The 20,404-nt window shown below is 38.8% G+C and overlaps 1 protein-coding gene across 1 annotated transcript in view; it reads right to left on the bottom strand.

The window, feature by feature from the left end:
* Positions 1-217: 217 nt before the first annotated feature.
* The window catches only part of LOC116981080, a 184,588-nt gene continuing 164,401 nt past the window's right edge, over positions 218-20,404 (bottom strand). Inside the window, exon 7 of the mRNA XM_033033762.1 lies at positions 218-3,635. Coding sequence (XP_032889653.1) covers positions 3,468-3,635 — 168 coding nt within the window. The 3' untranslated portion in view covers positions 218-3,467. The remainder of the gene's footprint in view (positions 3,636-20,404) is intronic.

The raw sequence follows: 20,404 nt of genomic DNA, 5'->3' as shown, positions 1-20,404 counted from the left end.
CCCAATACTACTCACAATACTCCAAATGCAGTCTGACCAGTGTCCGAAAAAGTCTGAAGATTATATCCCTGCTTTTATATTCAGGTCCTCTCAAATGCTAATGCTAACATTGCATTTGCCTTCTTTACTATCGATTCAACCTGCAAATTAACCTTTTGGGAAACCTGTACCAACACTCCCAAGTCCCTTTGTACCTCCCATTTCTGAATCCTCTCCCGATTTAGAAAATAGCCTACACCTTTATTCCTGCTACAAAAGTGCATGACCACATACTTTGCTACACTGTATTCTATCTGCCATTTTGCCCACTCTCTCAACATGTCAAGTCCTGCAGACTCCCTGCTTCCGCTACATTACCTGCCCCGCAAGGTAATTGTCTTCAAAACTGGCCACAAAGCCGCCAATTCCACCATCTAAATCATTTACATAATGTGAAAAGTAGTGGCCCCAACGCCGACCCATGCGGAACACTATTAATCACTGCTGGCCAACCAGAGAAAGCCCATTTTATTCCCAGTCTTTGTCTTCTGCCAGTCAACCAATCGTCTATCCATGCTAGTATCTTCCCTCTAATACCATGGGTTCTCATCTTATTTAGCATTGCATTTTCAAAGCAGAGTTACAGATCTAGTTGCATTTTAGCAGCTTCTCTCTAACTTAGGTTGAGGAGATAATTTATTGATACACCACTATAGGGCACTGGCAAGAACTGAATGGAGTACTTCTGGTCTAGTCTAACTAGAATTTGCACTGCTCTAGCATAACGTTTTGTCATGACCCCTTGTGTTCTTGACCTCCAAGTACAAATACAAACATTCTAGTAGCTCTTTGGATTGTTTTGTACTTCTCCATGACATTTTAACAGACGATATATAGGCACTGGTAGGTTTTCCCTTTGAATTTCCACTATTTGAAAAAATTACCAGGCTGGAGTGATGTTGTGCTCGTTTTTTGCTCAGAAATGGATAATCTCACACTTTACTATCTTTGTTTGTTAATTTCATTCTTATAAGGCACTATCTTTTCAGATAAATTTGAGAAAATATTGCTCTCTAGTCCACCATCTAAGTCCTTAAGATGTCCTGTGAACAGTTGACACTTGGTATAGTAAAAACTGTAGGTGACAAAAGTATTAATGATGGTTTCACTCACTGATGAGCTGAGGCACCAGTTGCTGGTGGTGTTTGGAAGTGGGGGTATTCAGATAGAAATGGGAAGTCAGACTTAGTGGCCTTTTACGGCCAGAATCAGTGGAGTTAAATGTGAGATACGATAGTACCTGCATGCTGTATTTCACAACCCTATTTCAATGGAGTGAAGCCAAATTTCCACATGGCAACACATCTTTTCAGCCTTGCTTGTTATTAGTTATTCTTGTTTGTTATTAGTTATTCTTTACTTTAACTCTCTTTCAAATGTATCTAAATCCTTCTGAACAACTTGACTCTCATGACAGAGATGATAATTTTTTTAGCATCATCATATATTGAACTCCATATGGTAAACACCTTTATATTAACCAAATTATTGATCTATCAGCTCATCCATTTTATTGTAATGCTTCCTCTTAGCTATATTAAAACTTATAGAGGGTAACATTTTACTTTGATAAAACACAAAATGGACAGAAGCAAACAACTGTGTTATATTCTTCACCCGGTACTCCTTTCTGATGGGTCCATACCACTAATTCACTACCTTTTGGCCCTTCATGCCTTTTTTTACTGAATTGCTGGCATTGATATTGAGACCAAGAGTGTTGGAGCCACATGGATGGATGGAGGGTGAGATATAGAGGCTGACTTTGGAGGTCTGATTAGTGCTAATGTGGAGCATGTAGTCCAGATGGTTAGACATTAGGGGTGGGAGTGGTGAGATGTTCTGGGAGATTGAAGCATAAATTGGGAAGTTACAGGGACGAGGAGGTGGTGGTTGGTGAGTAGTGTGTAGGCTTGACAACCGGTTTGGGGAAGGTATCAGGGTGTTTGTGTTTCAGAAATACACCCAACAATATGCAGGATTAGTGGGTGAGTGTGAGTTTGGAACAGGAGTGGATGGGAGACTGAAGGATAGATTTCTAGTTCAGTACAGTGTATTTGTTCAGGATGAGTTGCTTGGAACAAAACTGTGTAATTTCCCCAATGAAATGTCAAAAGGCACATTACATTGGGAATTATGTCATTTGATGTGGACCTGACACAGAAATTACACCACATATAAAATGTGACTCAAGTTAAAAATTGCCAACTCAAATTTCTGGAGTGAGGTGAAATGACCCTGTAATCGTTTGCACATTTCACCCCGGGAAAAAAAATCAATTTTACGCAGCATAGCATTGAAATAAACAGCCGAACGTGATCAGATTTATCTGGTCATTCAAATCAGTGGTGTTTGACAGTTTATTTTGCTGCATTCTCTATAATGAGAGCAGTGACTACAATTTGAATGTATTTCATTAGCTGTCGAGCCCTTTGAGAATGTCTGAAGTTACAATAAAAGCTATGTCAATGCGTACATTCCTTTTCAGGTTGTTCCTAGATTCTCCAAGTTGTTCAATGACCGAAGGATTATGGCATTACCTCCCACTGCTTGCTGTTTGGGGTAGAGTTAGAGGAGGGGCGGGGAAGGAGACGGTGGTGGGTGTGGCTGCATCGCTCCGACTGTGGAAATAGGTAAATGAGGTGGAGGGAGGTTGAGGCTGATTTAATTACAAGAAGCACACTCCAACAGCATTCAAATCCAATCAACATACCTCCCGACATCTTGGGCTTCTGTTCTCTCTCTTTTATGACTGACTCAACATTAAGCGACTGAAGAAAATCAATCTTAGTTCATTTAAAAAAATTATAAAGATTAACTTTCAATTAAATTAATAAAATTAAACAATGTGACTTTAAGCATACTGAGAGTATAAAATGGCAATTTACTTTTGAAAAAGATACAATTCCTTTACACTTGTTAGAAAATATAACCTTCAGCACATAGCACATTCCTCCCGTTTATAAAGATCAATAGTGAAAACATAGGCATATAAACAGAACAGAAATTGTCTCTTTCAATGTCATAACCAACAGTTGTGTTAATAAAAGTTTTTTTACATTAAACACCTGACATGCAATTCTGTTTATAACTCAAGAGTATCAACTCTCATCTGATCTGCATGACCTCACTAGTACTATAAAAGAAAAGTTGTCCTCTAGTTATTAATTATCAGGGTGGCTAAACACTCTTAAAATGGAGTGCACACAGTACACTCTAACTTACACAGCTTAATGCTTTGCATTTTTTCAGCCAACTAGACAATCAAAATGAATTTTCCCTTTTTTCATGTCCACTGACCTATGGCTAATGAGATTTGCTTTTCGATTATTTGAAGAACACAAATTAACTAATCAATGAAGAGTGGCCACAGATTATTGTAATAATGTGGCACAGCTGCCACGGCCGATTTAATACTGAAATCAATTTCATATGCTCAGGATGATTCTGTCGATGTTGTTGGCTGGGATCTTGGCATCTGCGTCCTCTCCACAGACCCTGAAAGCGACGTGGGAGTTGTATGGAATAACCACTGTGCTAGAGACAGCTCTCCATAACCAGCCGTGACCCCCTCGCTTGTACATCTTGACAGTCACCTTGAGAAGAGAGCAAAAGACTCATAGTTATAGAGTTTAGGCAACAGCTTGGGGGCAGGGGGCAGCTAGGGATTGACCATGGACATCATTAGACTTTTCTCTAGCCTCCCCTTTCACCTGAAAGGGCAATGGGCCAAAGCAGAGGTCGTCAAGCTGTGAAAGTGATGCTTGTTTTCAATGTGAAACTTAGCAAATATCAATTTCCCTAGGTCAAAGAGCTTCCAGGCCGACTTTGCTGGGGAAACTTTATCTTTGTGTGGATGAATTTTTCACAGCTGTAGGTACAATTGGTAGAGCACAAGGAAGGAAAAGACATTTCTACAGCATGGCACTGTCGGCAGCTGGGTCCTTTGTGTCATGAGTTATGTTATTGACAAACTAGCAGAAAATTAAATGTTCCCAAAAGAACTTCCAGATGTGTTTTTTTACTAATTACTTAATTACAAGGAACATTAAAAGACAGAGTAAATGGAACACTAAAATTCAAATTACAACAAAACCTCATCTCATAGCTTTGAGGGTTCTTTTAAGGGACTGCAATTATAATAAATTTTAATCATTTATTTGTGGTATGATGATGAGGAAAATGAATAGTACAGTAGACTGGCTGCTCAAAATATTATCAAACTATTCAAACTGTCATCAGGAAACAAAACAGAGCCTTTCTTTAAAAAAAAAAAAAACGCATATATCACGCTGCACCATGTCCTTTTTGCTATTTTATACACTGCAAAATATAGAGTATTGATCATTCTTAATTTGCCCTTTATCTAGTAACTTCAGGTAGGAATCATTTTTAATTACAGAAATAATCAAGAGGCTGATTACAACAATGCACTGTAACATTGTGTGTATGCTTCCAAATGGTAACATCCTTATTTTGATTGTACCACCATAATGGGGATATTTGGTGGAGATTTTGTGTTCCTTGTGGAAAGGAGATAAAAAGATTAGCACACAATTCTTGCACACAAACATGGAAACAACTCTAACAAACATGATAACAAGCCTAAATATTTAATGACAAGAGTTGTGACAATCCCTATGTCTGTGGTGAGTTTTTCCGCACACCAGTATATGCACTGAAGTAAGAGTAAATCAGATTTAGGAATGTAGTCTTAAGAGCGCACACGTATGCCAATAACATATGTGCTTGATACACATCTCAAACAGACATATTCTGGCAATGTGCTGATGGTCACAATGAGACCAATGTCCATCCACCATTGTTGGCATAAACTGCTTGAAAATCATAAATCTCATGGCAATAACTAAGGAGAACATTTATATTTTCCAATGAGGGCATAAACCAAGATGACAGTAGAGTGAGTAAGGTGCAGAGAAAGTGGCATTGCTGAAAGTGTCACTGGATATTAAATGCCTTTGGTACAATAAAAAAAGATTAGAGAGCTGAGTCTGAACAGTTCCTAATTAGGCACCAGTAAGAAAGAGACAAACATTGTCTCTCATGTTCATTTTCATTTTATATGTGGGACGTTTCTAGTGTGGCAATGGCTGCTATATCTGCCTATCGAACAGTTAAGGGCGGCACGGTGGCACAGGGGTGGAGGTGCTGCCTTACAGCACCAGAGACCAGGTTCGATCTTGACTACGGGTGCTGTCTATCCAGTTTGTACGTTCTACCCGTGAGCTGCGTGGGTTTTCTATGGGTACTCCGGTTTCGTCCCACATACCAAAAGATTTACAGGTTTGCAGGTTACTTGGTTTCGGTAAAATTGTAAATGATCCCTAGTGTGTGTAGAATAGTGTTACTGTGCGGGGATCGCTGGTCGACGCGGACTCGGTGGACCGAAGGGCCTGTTTCGTAGCTCTAAACTAAAAATAAAGTTAATGTATAGCAGAGGTACTTAAGAGATCTTGAGGACAAAATTAGGCATGACGTAAATGTAAAGATATCTGTACTTCCCTCCTGATCTGCCAACAATACCTGACCCATTATTGCCTTTCAGGCACGTGCCGTGAGTAATTATTCAGGGTAGGCACTAGGCAGTCAGTCGACTTTTAAAAATTGTAAAAATCCGCGCATGTGCGGAACACCATGAAGACCGCGCATGTGCTCGCAAAACCCGCGCACGCACAGATCGGACCGATGGGCAGTCAGTCGACTTTTAAAAAATCATAAAAACCATGCATGCGCAGATTGGTCTCCTCTCCTGTGGGCAGGCACGCAGTTCACAGTGGAAAGGCAGAATTTCAGCTGCCTTTACTGCCCATTGTAAGTGAAGGCTTGAAGCAGCACTCACGGCACGTGAGTTGATCATTGTTACGCATATTACATGTACTACGGCATGAAAGGCACGGGAGAATTATGCCTCCCTAAGATCGATTCTTAAAATAATAACCATTTAATAATAAATACTGAATTTAGTAAATGAATTGGAAATCTTTACTATTTATATTTAATAATTACCTTTTTATAATTTTAGTCAGGGTAGGCACTGCCTACCTTGCCTAACCTGACAGCACGTGCCTGCGGCCCTTATTGTAAACTATTGTTACCACCTGCAATTTCAAAGTTAAATTGTCGTTGATAAGTGTGCACCTCAGGAAAACTGATGATTTTATGAAATAGTACTCCTGCAGGCAGGCTGATGGTGTGCCATGCTTGGAATAAGGTGGTTGTATAGGGAGGTTGCACGGCAGTCGGGTCACGACCCGTGACCCATACTGTTGCTACGTTATGCCAACTGGAGTACACGCGATGAATTGCAGGTAAGCACTGACCATTGTTTCCAGGGTAGCAGGCCCGTAAAACCTGCCGAAATGGTAAATTTTTGTGCTGTAAATAATTATGGAAATCGGGATAAGCGTGAGAGACATTTATTCTACTTCAGAATTCCAAAAGTGAGGAGAAATGACGGTAGATAGAAGCGAGAGCTGAAGGGACAACAACAGCCAAAGTGCTTGGCGAACATTGGCCGTGCACATATAGAGATAGAAAATATTAGGAATTATCGCGTTTGCTCACTGCATTTCATCAATAGTAAGGCATTATTTGTGTTTTTTCTTGATTCCTTTGGCATCTAAAAGGTTTCAGAAGTGATAAATCTGGCTGTAAAATTTTAAAATCGCCCATGGTTCTCAAATGGGTTTTTACATACAAAAAGAAAATGCCTCTGAAGCAAAATTTATCATTAAAAAAATCGCAGACCATACGTGGGTTTTGAATTACATTTTACTCAGATGCAAGCCAAAGAATGGCATAATTGTTAGCTGTTAATTGGACATAATCAACCTCTGCATATTGACAATATCCTATTGAAAGGGAGTGGGTGTTTAAGCTGTCAGGACATTTTATTATTTGCCAAAATATATCTCAATAGCATAGTGATAGGAAACTTACTTTTCCACACAACACTCGTAAATCTGGAGATTTGTTTAATGATAAATTTAGCTTCAGAAGCGTTTTCTTTTTGCATGTAAAAACCCACCAAACCCTTGGGCGATTTTAAAATTTTACAGCCAGATTTATCACTGCTAAAACTTTTTAGATAGCAAAGGAATCAAGAAAAAACACAAATAATGCCTTACTGTTAATGAAATGCAGTGAGCAAATGCGATAATTCCCAATATTTTCAATCTCGATATCAGCACGGCCAATGTTTGCCAAGCACTTTAACTGTTGTTGTCCCTTCAGCTCTCGCTTCTCTCTACCATCATTTCTCCTCACTTTTGCAATTCTGAAGTAGGATAAATGTCTCTCACGCTTATCCCGATTTCAACAATTATTTACAGCGCAAAAAATGACCTTTTCAGCGGTTTTTAACGGGTAAGAAAGTACACGTTTTGTGTATTAACAGTATATGCAGGAAGCTGCCATGTCTTCCACATGGATTGAGCTGGTCCGTGCATCACACCCTTTGACCTGATGACCTTATGTGCAACCCCCCTATTCACTTTTTTTGATACCTTCATTTAAATGCATGTTTGTTCTTGTTACTTGTTCATATTTTGTGGGGGGTTTTAAGAATTTAGTTGTTATGCAAAACAAGTTTTTATTGTTATGCTATCCCAGGTCCCCAGTATTCTTCTTTCAGATCTGTAAGTCTGCTCTTGACAGACAGGGAGAAAAGTTGGACCCCAATCTCTGTCTGACATTTATGAATAAGGGTTTTCCTAAATCATTAGATTACCATTGGTATTGCTATAACCAGGAGCAATGGATTAAATCCGTACAGATTTACAGAAATATGCTAATTTTAATTAGGTACAACCATCTCTCCAATTAATTGGCCATCATTGCTTATTTAACATACACACACAAAAGATATTCTGAGATGATCCTTATTCTTACCTGCAATTTCGATAAAATGTGGTTTGAATTCCTTAAAATATAATATAATTTAATATTCAGACTTTCCTTTTGATGTGTCATCTCGAAAGGTTGAAATTTGAATGACTAGAGTGGAGTCTTCTGCAGAGCTGGGTAGGATCGAGGCTGATTGTGAGTGAGATGTGTGGCATGAGGAGTCAAAGGGATGCTGGGATGAGTGATCAGATTGACTGCAAGATTATTCAGGAAATTGTTGAAAATTGTAGAACCATTTCCAAGTATTAGAATTGTATGTACTTTAGAAAACTAAAGAAACACCAGGAAAAGTGCTCATAAATATATATTTGCTGTTAGTTAGTCCAAATAAAACCCATTAAAAAAATAGATTAATTAAACCAAATAAAACACAATCGTGTTCATTGTTGAGCCCTATCCTGTTGCATTTTCAGTTGTGACAAGCCCATTTGCAAATGTGCTGTGGCCCTTTGTATCTGTTGTTTTGTGCTGGTTGATAAAAAAAACAATTGACATTTGAACCCTATAGCTCTCAACTGAAGAAAACATCTTATTTGATTCAGCTCCATTAAGCACACACCATACAGAAGTTTCCTTACTCTGTGTTAATTAGTCCAGTAAATTAGCCCAGTTTCCCCAAATAACTTTTCTTCAACATTTCTATATTTTGAAAACAAACATTTCTAATCTATTTCAATTGCTGGTATATGTATTCTACTGGAATAAAGCACTCAGATAGTCCACACTAAAGCAGAAGTGCATATTTGAAGAATAACTTTGATGCAGCCACCCAAATACAAGCAATTCCTGGGTTACATATGGGTTCTGTTTCTGAGAAATGTTTGTTAAAAGATTTTTCTGTAAGTCAAAAATTAACAGTTTTCTCAAAATACAAGATAAAAAACAACCCATTGCTGAGATAACTGAGCCTCCCCTCCCTGATGCACTATTTTTCATTGTACCTGTGACAATAAACTAAATTAAACGTTGTTTTATCTTTGTACTGCATGTCACTGTCATCACTTTTCTAAAGCTAACCATATTGTTTCACTCTGTATACACTTCATATAATTCTTACATTGCACTGAATATATTTTATGGTCATTCCAATTCCACCACAATTAAACAAATGGAACATAAACAGTCTCCAGATTATGTAACGGCCTGAGAACTGTGTAAGCCAATTTCTCTCCAAGTCAGAAACATGCTTTCTATATTAACCCAAATCATATCGCTCTACATACAGTCGCTATAAATCTTTCCTTTCATTGAGTAATCTCCCTAACACTACCCATAAGTAAACTAATGGGATATATACTGTATTCAATTGTTAATGAATAACATGAAACATCTTATTGTTATTATTACTAGCTTGAAAAATGTTTTAAAATTGTATGGGAAAGTGGTGCAAGATTTCTAGAAGTCAAGTTATTCATAACCAAGGGAACCCCTGTCCTGTATCCAGTTATTAATATCACAAAACAGTTCAATATTATTTGTTAGGCTAACAAAGCATTCCCTTACAAATGCTGGCTGGGATCATTAACAATCAAATTGTAATTGTGATAAGTCCAGGGAGCACAGTAGATAACTCATAAAATAAAGATGGAGCTGAGGATGTGGAAGGTTATGAAGATCTGGAAGCGCAGGCATCTTCCTTACAAACACATCATATGATGACTGAACAATGGGCTTTATCTTCTCTTCACATTTCTGGGAGAATTTCTTAAAGTTAATTTCCATGTCAGATCTTCCATAACCCGGTGAACTCCAGCACAGGTTCTTCTGTGCTTCTCAGTCTACATTTCGTTGACAAGGTGCAATGTTTGAATTGGGGAAACAGATTTTGGAAATGAGCTAATGTTAACAGCTTGAAGAATCAACACTCAAATGATTCAAATGAAATATTACAAAAATATGATAGAAAAAAGGTATATTTTAAGGTGTGGCTTAAAAGGGATAGATAAGATTTTGACGTTTCAGGATGACTTTTCAGGAAGGAATTTCAGAGCCTCGAATGCTGAAGACAGAGCTGACAACGGTGTAGCAAAAATCATACGGCTTGAGGAGCTCAGGCAGCATCTATAGAGGGAAATGGACAGATAATGTTTTGTGATGATCCCTATTTCATCCTCATCCCCCCAATGCTGCAGTAATGTAGATCAGAGATGAACAAAGGGGCAGAACTGGAGAAACACAGTGGTAAGGAGGTCCTAAATAAATACAAGCCTTTTTATATTGCTGGCTAAAAATGAAGTCTTTGGATTGTATTTTATTTAGTTCATAAGCTTAACTATTTATAAGATCTTAACGTTGACCAATGTTTTGAGGCCCATGAAACTGAGTAATCACTAATTTCTCTCGATTAGGGATGACAAATGTTTCTATCCAGAAGTTTACTCTGAAAGGGATATATAATTTGGCAACATATGCACTCATCGGTTGGTATGTGAGTGACACATTTCTTTTGGGGATTCCGAGATATAAAATTGCACACAGTGTATGAATCCATCTGTAGTTCTTGGGTCAATATTGATAATTTTGGTGCATGCTAATTGCAAAGTAGATGTAACATACACAATAAAGACGTCTCCAGAGACAGAGTAACAACATATGTTGGCAAGCACACATGCTGATGTTAGTAAACTCTGCAGAACAGGTTTTTTTTTCGGGTAGAGTACTGTGTTTCGCATTTTTCGTACTCTGAATGAGAACAAAGAAAATAAAGCATTTATAGCATTTATATAACGAAATATCAACCATGAAAAATCTGAACAAGCTATCATGATATTCCTACTGTCTGTTATCACAACAGTTTTGATATACTTCTGTATTTTAGTGCTGAAGAGACAAACTCCACCAATGATTTACTACCATTGAATTCAATGGATGTAAAACATTGATTTAGCCATTTAAAAACACATACATTTTCTAAGTGAAAAATCCAAAATGCATGGCCAGTTTAAATAAAATAGCATAAACAACATTTTAATAAGGATTTTCTCCACTTATTAAATTCCAAATATGAGCTGTAAATTACATAAGCCAATAAATGTCTGTGGCGATATAAAAGACACGTTAATTGCGCCTGTTGACATTTCTTTACTCATCATTTCAGGGGAGGTGTTATATCTATTTAAAGTAAAGGGGTGGCTTCAATTATTTGAACATGTTTAAGATTAATCTGCTAAAATTACCAATTATGTTACCATAACCGTGAAAAACTGGCATTTTATTCTCACAAAATATAATTAAGATAATTTTTATTTAATATATCAGATTTTATGAGATATTGCCTGTATTGGAGGGGATTGTAACATGAGCAAATGGCAACACTAAGAACATAATCTCACAAACTGATAAAAAATGTCACAACTGGAACTGAACATATGTTATGATGATGTACCAGCGAGAAATAAGCTAATACAATAATTGCAAATGATTTAAATATGCAATGGTGAATCAAATGCAGTGGTAGGAAATCTAAGTTACTTTCACTTTTGCCAACATCTCCCATGGCATGATTTATGGGAACATGCTAAAGTCATATGCAAGCCTCACTTAAATAAAACATTGACAGGCTTGCATTAATACAGTGCTTTTTACAATCCTGAAGGTTTCCCAACAGACTGTACACCAAACGAGATATGCTTTTTAAGCGTAGTCACTGTTCTGATTTATCAATTATCGCAAATATCCAATATAAATTATTTTTATTTCCTTGTGATGATGATTGAGATATCAAATCATATCAGATGATGATTGGAGCTTCAAAACAGCGCTACATGATTTTTCGACCTCCATCTTGGACATAACCCTGAATACAAAATGAGCCATTGGTGACACAATAAATGTTAACTCATGGCTATAAAGTCCCGCAGATCACCCACATAAACTAAATGCGTGACATATGAATGCGCTCAACGGGCTTTGGTGAAAAATTTAGAATTGTTCTTAAAGCCTCATGTTTAATTGCCACATTTATTCACTGACAAGTTTATTGTTTCTTTAGTTGAAACCTTATATCCTTTTTAGCTATTAACCTTAGGTCACTGTTTCTAATTCTAAAATGTAGTAGGCATGGGAAATAATTCCATGTTAAAAGTTGATCTGGAACACCTCTAGTGATCACGAGAAATGAATAAACTATCACTTTTTTTATCCACTGAGAGGGGTGTTACTCTAAAAGCTAATGGTGCAACTTTATTTCTCTTTAGATAAGTTTCATTTTGAAATTACGTTACTTGGCATGGTTGCCAATTAGAACAATGATTCACACCCTTAACTCAACAAGGACAACTGTCTGATCAGGAGCTGTGTTGAGATGAATAATAAACAAGATGGTGGACAAGTCCTCCGGTTCTGTTTTTGTGCATCAGTCTTAAAAAAACCTTTAAACCAGCAGAACGAGGCTGGTTACACTTGACTGTAGACCTGCTATCTTGAGGAAGCCTGCAGGAATATCGAAGAAAACAGTCATTAAAAACATGAGTGAAAGCCTGTTGGATAAATGGGTCCCCCTTTCCCAACCATAAAAAAGTAAAGGTACAGCATAGTAAAAAAGTAAAGGTACAGAATTGATTTATATTGAGTAAACCACTCACGGCTTTGGTTTAATGAGAGCTATAACGGGTTTCAACGTTCCTGAACTATGGTTATCTACTACTTTTTTTTTAATGAAAAGTGCTTGTTGCAAAGTGTGTGCTGGATTCCAGATAAGGGAATGTTTGGGCTAATGTTGGTAGCCTCCCCAGCAGTCACTCAAATGAAGAATAATCTCCAGTGACTGGCCATCACCTAAACATACAGCCCAGTTCGATTCAATGCCATCAGGAAGAATGGGATGAGATGGGTGGAAGCAATGCAAGAAGGGATAAAAATAACAAATGGATTATCTGATTATTTTTAATATACAACAAAAATGGTTCCCACTTCATAGTTTCTAGAGACATATTTCAATATGTATATCATTCAAATATTCCTGAATTTTTAGTAACCCTTTTATAAAGGGTTTCCTGAATCATAGGAAGGACTGAGGGTCAAGTGCCTAACCATTAATACTACAAGGTTACTGCCTCTTTAAGTGCTATCAATGTATTCTCTCCAATTTCGACATTGAAATATTTTATAATTATTAGTGAAGCCTTTTGGTATTATGACAAATCAACAGCATACACTTAACACACTTTGTAAACTGGATGGTGAAAACACAGTTATTATTGCTAGATTACAGAAACACATAGGTTACCAGAATGCTATGAATAATATAAAATGTTGCACAAAGAAGCTGCCAAGATGAAGTATGAACATTTTAATGGCATCATTTCTAATAATTTAATGAAAGAAAACAAATTGATTCCCATTGGGTGTTTGCAGAATTTAGATTCACTCTTTGCTATTAATTGCATGTAACAATTCAATAAAGGTAGTTCTCCTTCATTCCACCCTGACATCGTGCTTGATCAGTATTGTGCCTTTACACTGTTACCCATAGAAGGCTGATTAAGTTGAACTATCTCTTTAACTTTTATTAATTTGAATCTATCTTTTAGGTGCACTTCATCTCCACCATTTTCCAATGCTTGAACGAAAATACTTAGGCATTTTTTTGCTGTATTTCTCACGTACTTTCTCAAAAAACAAATACATTATCTGGTTCTCTCGTAATGTGAACATCTCAATTTCAAAGGAAAATTTAATGGATTTCATCTTTTCTCTACATTTGGTATGATTTCAGCATATTGAAATACCCTTCACACCTCTATTTTCTTCATTTTAGAGCTGGTCAATTTTTGTATTTTATTTTTTAGCTTTCATCTTAGCTTCAACAAATTGTCAGGTACTTTCCATTGATAGTGTTTACAGATTGAGCTCTATGGTGTAAATCTAATGCATTATTTGGCCCACTTTCAATCTGAAGAAATGACGTTGTTCAAGACAGAACATCAAAAGAACAAATAAGCTTGCGAGAACCAAACAACAGATGGCACCAGGACACCACCTGCCTTATACTACCTGGAAGGCCCTAAACCGCCTTCGCACTGGAGTGGGACATTGCGGACTCAAGAAGTGGGGCCTCTTGAACTCTGACAAGTGCAACTGTGTAGAGGTACAGACAATGGCCCACCTACTGACTTGCGGCGGAGAGGCATGCAATGCGGACGATCTCCGCAGAGGCACAGATGTGGCACTGGCTGTGGCAAAGCAATGGCAGAATGTTGTCTGACATACGAGCGAACGAAGCTTGCGAGAGGTGGGAAAGAATTGCTCAGAGCAGATTTTTGCTCCTCCTCTACCCCCGCATGGTAATCATCAGTGATCATTTTAATGAGATACATGGTGAATGCGCTTTACTGACCACAGTCTCAATTGGTGGTTATTGGATTTGATTACCCCTACTCTGTGATGTCTGGCACTTTCAAGCCAGTGTATGCTCAAAATTCCCAAGCAACTGACAATGACCGAATAATGTAATCGAGTAGGAGTATAACTTACAAGTTTTGCACTTCCTTTACTGACAATAAGTTTGTTTTATTCAGCATCTGTGAAATCTTTTCTAATCTGTTTCTGTTTATTAATAGGATGCAGATGTCACTGGCAAAGTCAGTAATATTCCAATCTTAATTGCCCTTGAGAAGGTGATAGTGAGGTGTCTTCTTGAACTGCTGTAGAGCGCACGGTGAAGATATTCACACAATGCTCTTGCGTCTGAAGAAGGGTCTTGACCCGAAACATCATCCATTCCTTCTCCCCAGAGATGCCGCCTGTCCCACTGAGTTACTCCAGCTTCTTGTGCCAATCTTCAGTTTAAACCAGCATCTGCAGTTCCTTCTTACACAATGCTCATGAGTGGTGCTCAAGCATTTTAACCAAATGAAAATGAAATAATGGCAAGATATTTCCAGGTCATGATAATGGATGAGTAAAAAGTGGTATCTGAACATTGTCTAGGTCTACCTGCAAGCAGTCATAAGCTGCTTCATTATCTGATAAATGACACCTAATTTTCTTGTCATTTGTTAACAGTTCCAAATTTGAGAGGTGATAGTGAAGAACCTCGGCAAATTGCTACAATGCATTTTTCAGATGATACACATTAAAGCAAGTCTACATTGGTACTGGAGCAGTAGATGGCATAACAGTCGAGTGTGTTACTTTGCCCATAATAGTATCAAGCTACTGGGGTGTTGATGCAGCGGAAAGTGGACAGTATTCCATCTAACATCGGACTTCTACTTTATGGATGGAAAAGGCTTTGAGGAGTCAGGTGAGAGTCAGTTGTTAGATACCCAGCCTCTGATTTGCTCAGTTGCCAAAATATATAAATAGCTGATCAGAGAATGCTATTGTTGGGATATCCTGAGTATCATTGAGAGGTGAATAGATTATTTCTGGAGACAGTCACAACCTCGTGCTTTTATAATGTGAATGTTACTTGTGCTTATCAACAATAACAGTTGCTGAATGAAATCATGCTTCCAATTTTTAACGAGAAGTGCTTACTTGCATTGTGTGTCTCTGGGAAGGTCCTGAGCCACCATGTCAAATTGGTGAACATAGGCGTCCTAATTATCTGGCACTCCTTTGCAGATACTAGCAGGTGGAGAGAAACTCTTCATTTATACATATGTTCTTTCACATTTAACAATTTTGTTAACAGTAGGTTATGAATGCATCAAAACTTTATATAATTAAGGAAAACACAAAGACTGATATCCCAGTTTGCAAGGAACCAGAGGCATCATCTAAATATATTCAATATTCTTACTGGAATGCAATTTGGGTTCTAGTAGGCATAATGACAATTTTTAACGCTATTTTGTCTGATAAGGTAGGCAAATATGAAACGCACCTACATGTTTTATACATCAGCCTCTGGGCAGGCACTTGAACAGGTATTTAAATGGGGAAGGTGTAGAGGAATGCCGGCCTAATGCAGGGAAATGGAATAAGCATGGACAGGTATCACAGTTGGCAGGGGTGACGTGATCAAAAAGGGCTCATTTTTGAGCTGTACAATTCTTTGATTTACTTCAGTACATTTCCTTTTCTGGTCTGCCTTTATTTTCCTGACCATGAACATGTTCATGAGAATTATGCATTAATTTCCTACAGGCACACTAACTTTACTTACATAGACTGCTGCTGCCACATTGATCAAAGTAGATAGAACTTAAAATTATCCACATTTTCTTGCAATCCCCAATGCAAATACACCAACTGAAACTTGGCAATCAATTAAAGTTTAAACTAGGATTCATTTTGGAATCCTATGACATTAAGAAACACAATTTTTCTTCCAATAGCCCTAAGTATCACATTCTAGGGGCTTTTAATTCCCTTTGGAGGTCTACAAAAAAGTAAACATTTATTCATAAAAAGCAGACCTGCCTTAGGGGTCTGTCACTGCAGCCTAAAATATAAAACTGTTTGATAGATATGTATGTTTATTTTAGTTTTCTGCTTTTGGTGTCATAAATATATAACGATTTTTGATTTATGACTAAGAAAAACACGGGACCTTATCAGTATTGATTTTCATTAAAAACTTGATTTTCAGCAAGAGAAATATAAATATATTGCAGGTTATGAATGCAACAAAACTTTAAAGCAAAGGACAATAACTGATTTCCTAGTTTGCCGAAAGCATCAAGTCATTGTATGTACTGGCCTTTCTCCTGTGGAATCTTTGTTCAAGTCCACTCCAACACCACTGGCAGCCATTTAAGACTCTTACCAGCTGTGTGGATGTTATATTGAAACGAATCAACAATAGTTATGTCATCTTCACTCTCTGAGGGAGATAACCTCACTGAGGGAAGATTATGAAATAAAGTTAGAGAGATTAAGTGAGGAAAAAAACGGAGGTGAACTCATGGATGCCTTCAAGGTAATAAAGGCAATTTACTAAAATGATCTAAGGGAACTGTTTACTATTACTAAGCGACCTGTTTACAGGTTCAAAAAACAGGATCAAGGATGAAACGATATTAATTTTAAAAATAACATCATATTAGGGGTAAAAAGGTAGATTTTCAAATATATTGTTAGGAAAAAGAATTAAACAACATAAATAACTAGATGTGTTTCTGCAGAGAGCGTGGATAAATAAGTATGAGAAAGTTGCTCACTGAAATGTTATGTGTGCTTGGCAGGGCTTGTCCACCATCACTTCCTACCAGGTGAAACCAAGTAGCAGCTCAAGTGAGAACAAGACATCACTCCTGTGTGAGCTCAATATATTCTATGCTCGCTTCGTAGGGGGGAATTCCGATGTGCCTTGTCAGACCCCTGTAGCTCTCAATGGCGTAATCTCAATCACCAAGACCAACATCAGAAAATCCTTCATGAGGATAAACCCTCAGAAATTGTCTGGCCCTGATGGTCGACCTAGCCGTATTCTTAAAACCTGCGCGGATCAACTAGCCGGAGTTTTTGCAGACATCATCAACCTATCATTACTAAGGCCCGAGGTTCCCACCGGCTTTAAAAGAGCATCAATAACACTGCTGCACAAGAAACGTAAGGCGATGTGCCTCAATGATTATCAACCAGTGGCACCAAACATCCGTGGCGATGAAGTGCTTTGAAAGGTTTGTTATGCCGCCTATCAACTTCTACCTTAGCAAGGTACTGGACTACTTGGACAATAAGAACACATACATTGGGCTGTGTGTTCATCAACTAAAACTTAGCATTCATCACCATCATACCCATAAAACGTTACCAAACTCAGGGGAATGGTTCTCTGCTCATTCCTTTGCAATTGACTCCTCGACTTTATCATAGGTAGACACAATCAGTACAGATTTGCAACCACACTCTCTCTTTGATAAACATTAGCACAGGAGCACCTCAGGGCTGTGTGCTCAGTTCCCTGCTCGACTCACTCTATACCCATAACTGTGTAGTCAGACACAATTCCAAAGCGTTTTTAAGTTGCCGATGATACCACCGTTGTTGGATGAAAAATGGATAATGATGAAGCAGAGTATAGGAGGGAGATTGAAAATCTGATTGAATGGTGGCATAACAATAACCTTGCTCTCGATGTCAAGGAGTTGATTGATGACTTTAGAATGGCAAACCCAAGGATCCACAAACCTATCAATGGGTTTACAGTGGTGAGAGGGAACAACTTTAAGTTCATGGACCTGCATATGTCTGAAGATCTTGGGCCTAGCAGATTGATGCAACTATAAAGAAAGCCCATCAATGCCTCTATTTCCTTTGAAGGTTGAGGAGTTTCGGCATTTCGATTAATATTCTCTTGAATGTCTACAATGGATGGTAGAGAGCATATTGACTGTTGCATCGCATTCTGGATGGGCAACTTAAACATCCAGGAACAAAGGCATCTCCGTTGCCGTTGGGGCCTAGCACCGTGGAGCGGCCTCCAACCTGAACGACCCGGGGGCTCGGGAGACTGCGGAGCTGCGGACTACTCACCATCGTGGGGCTGGCCGGCCTCGGAGCGTGGGGAGCAGTGGTGACTCGCTGCTGCGACTCGACTCTTGGGGCTCGGAGGCTCCAGCACCGCAGCCGCAAGTCCGGTGGACTGTCGGGACATCGGGAGCTCGCGGGTCCGGGGGGAGAGAGAGACCGCTTCCCGGAGCTCCCGCAACGCGACTTCTCCAGCCCGTGTCGCGGGGTTGGAACGACCTGGAGCGGGGTCGTACATCGCCCAGCATGGCTTCATGGCCGTGGGACATTCCAGCGCCCGCCGGGGGCTCCAACTTTGTGACATTTAGACCGGGAGCGGGGCCGTAAATCGCCCGGCACGGCCTAATATGGCCGTGGGACTTATCATCGCCCGCCTGGGGCTTGGACATCGGGAGAGACATGGAGAACAGGGAAGAGAAAAGACTTTGCCTTCCATCACAGTGGGTCCACTGTGATGGATGTTTGTGTGAATTAAATTGTGTGTATGTCTAGGAAATTGTCTTTGTTTGTATGGCTGTGGAAACAGAATTTCGTTTGAGCCTCACTGAGGCTCAAATGACAATAAATTGTATTGTATTGTATTGTATTGTATTGTATTGATTACAAAGAGTGTGGACACCACCGGTTCATCACATGTACTAACCTTCCCTCCATTGAAGGGGTCTATAGGAGACACCTCCAAAAACAACCAGAATCACAAAAGGCCTACACCACCCTGGCAATGCACTCATTTCACTCCTCCCAATAGGAAGAATGTATGAGAGTCTGAAAATCGTGACCACTAGGTTCAAAAATAACTTGTTCCCAACAATGATTCGGCTCATGAACACGACACAACACCAACTACTGTGTGTATTATGGACAGTTTTTGGATGTACTAAGGACTTTGGGTTTTTATGTACTAGTACTAAGGTTAATAATGTATTGAATGCTTGTTTATTATATATTATCTATGTGTTGTGTTGTTAGGCCTGTTATGCTGCTGAAAGTATTTTATTGTTCCGTTGTAGGTACATATTATACACTTGTCTCTTGATCATTATGTGCTTGAAAAATTCATATTCCAAATTATCATCAGCACAATGTTTAATCTCCTTTAAAAATACTCTGTAAAATTCCCAGTCCAATCTTTGAGACCAGCTGTCCATTTCTACAGTTTAAAGATTAAATCATCAAGAACCATATTTATCCAAAATTCCTGTTCATCCACTCCTGTTAAAGTTGTGGAGGTGCGAAATACTTGGGTAAAAGTGCTGGAATAACTCAGTGAGTTAGGCAGCAGCTTTTGGACATCAGAGATGTCCTTTCTTTAGTGCACATGGTTTCCCCCGTGCTGTTGTGAATGGATCCCTTACCAGTGTCACCTCTATGACCTGCGGTTCTGCTCTGGCTCCCCCTTCCCAGCAGACAGAACAAGGATAGAACTCCCCTGGTCCTTAGGTTTCACTTTCTAGAGATGTTCTTCATTTTAGGACATCAAAGATGTCAACTTTATGCTTCCTTTTTATCTCCAATGTTTGTCCACTCATCTGCCAATCAAAACTGCCCCTGACCTCTACCCAGCTATCACTTGCCTGGCTTTGTCTGCCCCCCACATCTTTTCCAGCTTTATCACCCCCTCTAGAATCAATCTGAATAACTCCCAACCTGTAATTTTGCCTACCCGCATCCTTCAGAGATGCTGCCTGACCTGCTGAGTTACTCCAGCACTTTGTGTTCTACGTAAGATTCAGCATTTGCAGTTCCTTGTGTCTGCTAAATACTTGGTCAAGTGCTGGACGGATAGTTATCTATAAGTTGCTTTAAGAAATAAGAGGAGACCAATGGTCCTTGAACCTGCTCCGCCATTCATTAAGACCGCAGCTAATGGGTACTTCATCACAATTTTCTACTGCTATCCCTGTATATTTAGATTCTTAATTCCTGGAAATCTATTGATGTCAGAATGAACTTAATAACAGCACTTCTGATGCAGATTTTTCCAAAGGTTCACTACCTTCAGATGAAGTAATTTCTC

Source organism: Amblyraja radiata, chromosome 15 (genome assembly GCF_010909765.2).
Source record: "Amblyraja radiata isolate CabotCenter1 chromosome 15, sAmbRad1.1.pri, whole genome shotgun sequence".
Taxonomy (NCBI): domain Eukaryota; kingdom Metazoa; phylum Chordata; class Chondrichthyes; order Rajiformes; family Rajidae; genus Amblyraja; species Amblyraja radiata.
The sequence above is the reverse complement of the archived record's forward strand: the minus strand, read 5'-3'. Positions and strand labels throughout refer to the sequence as shown.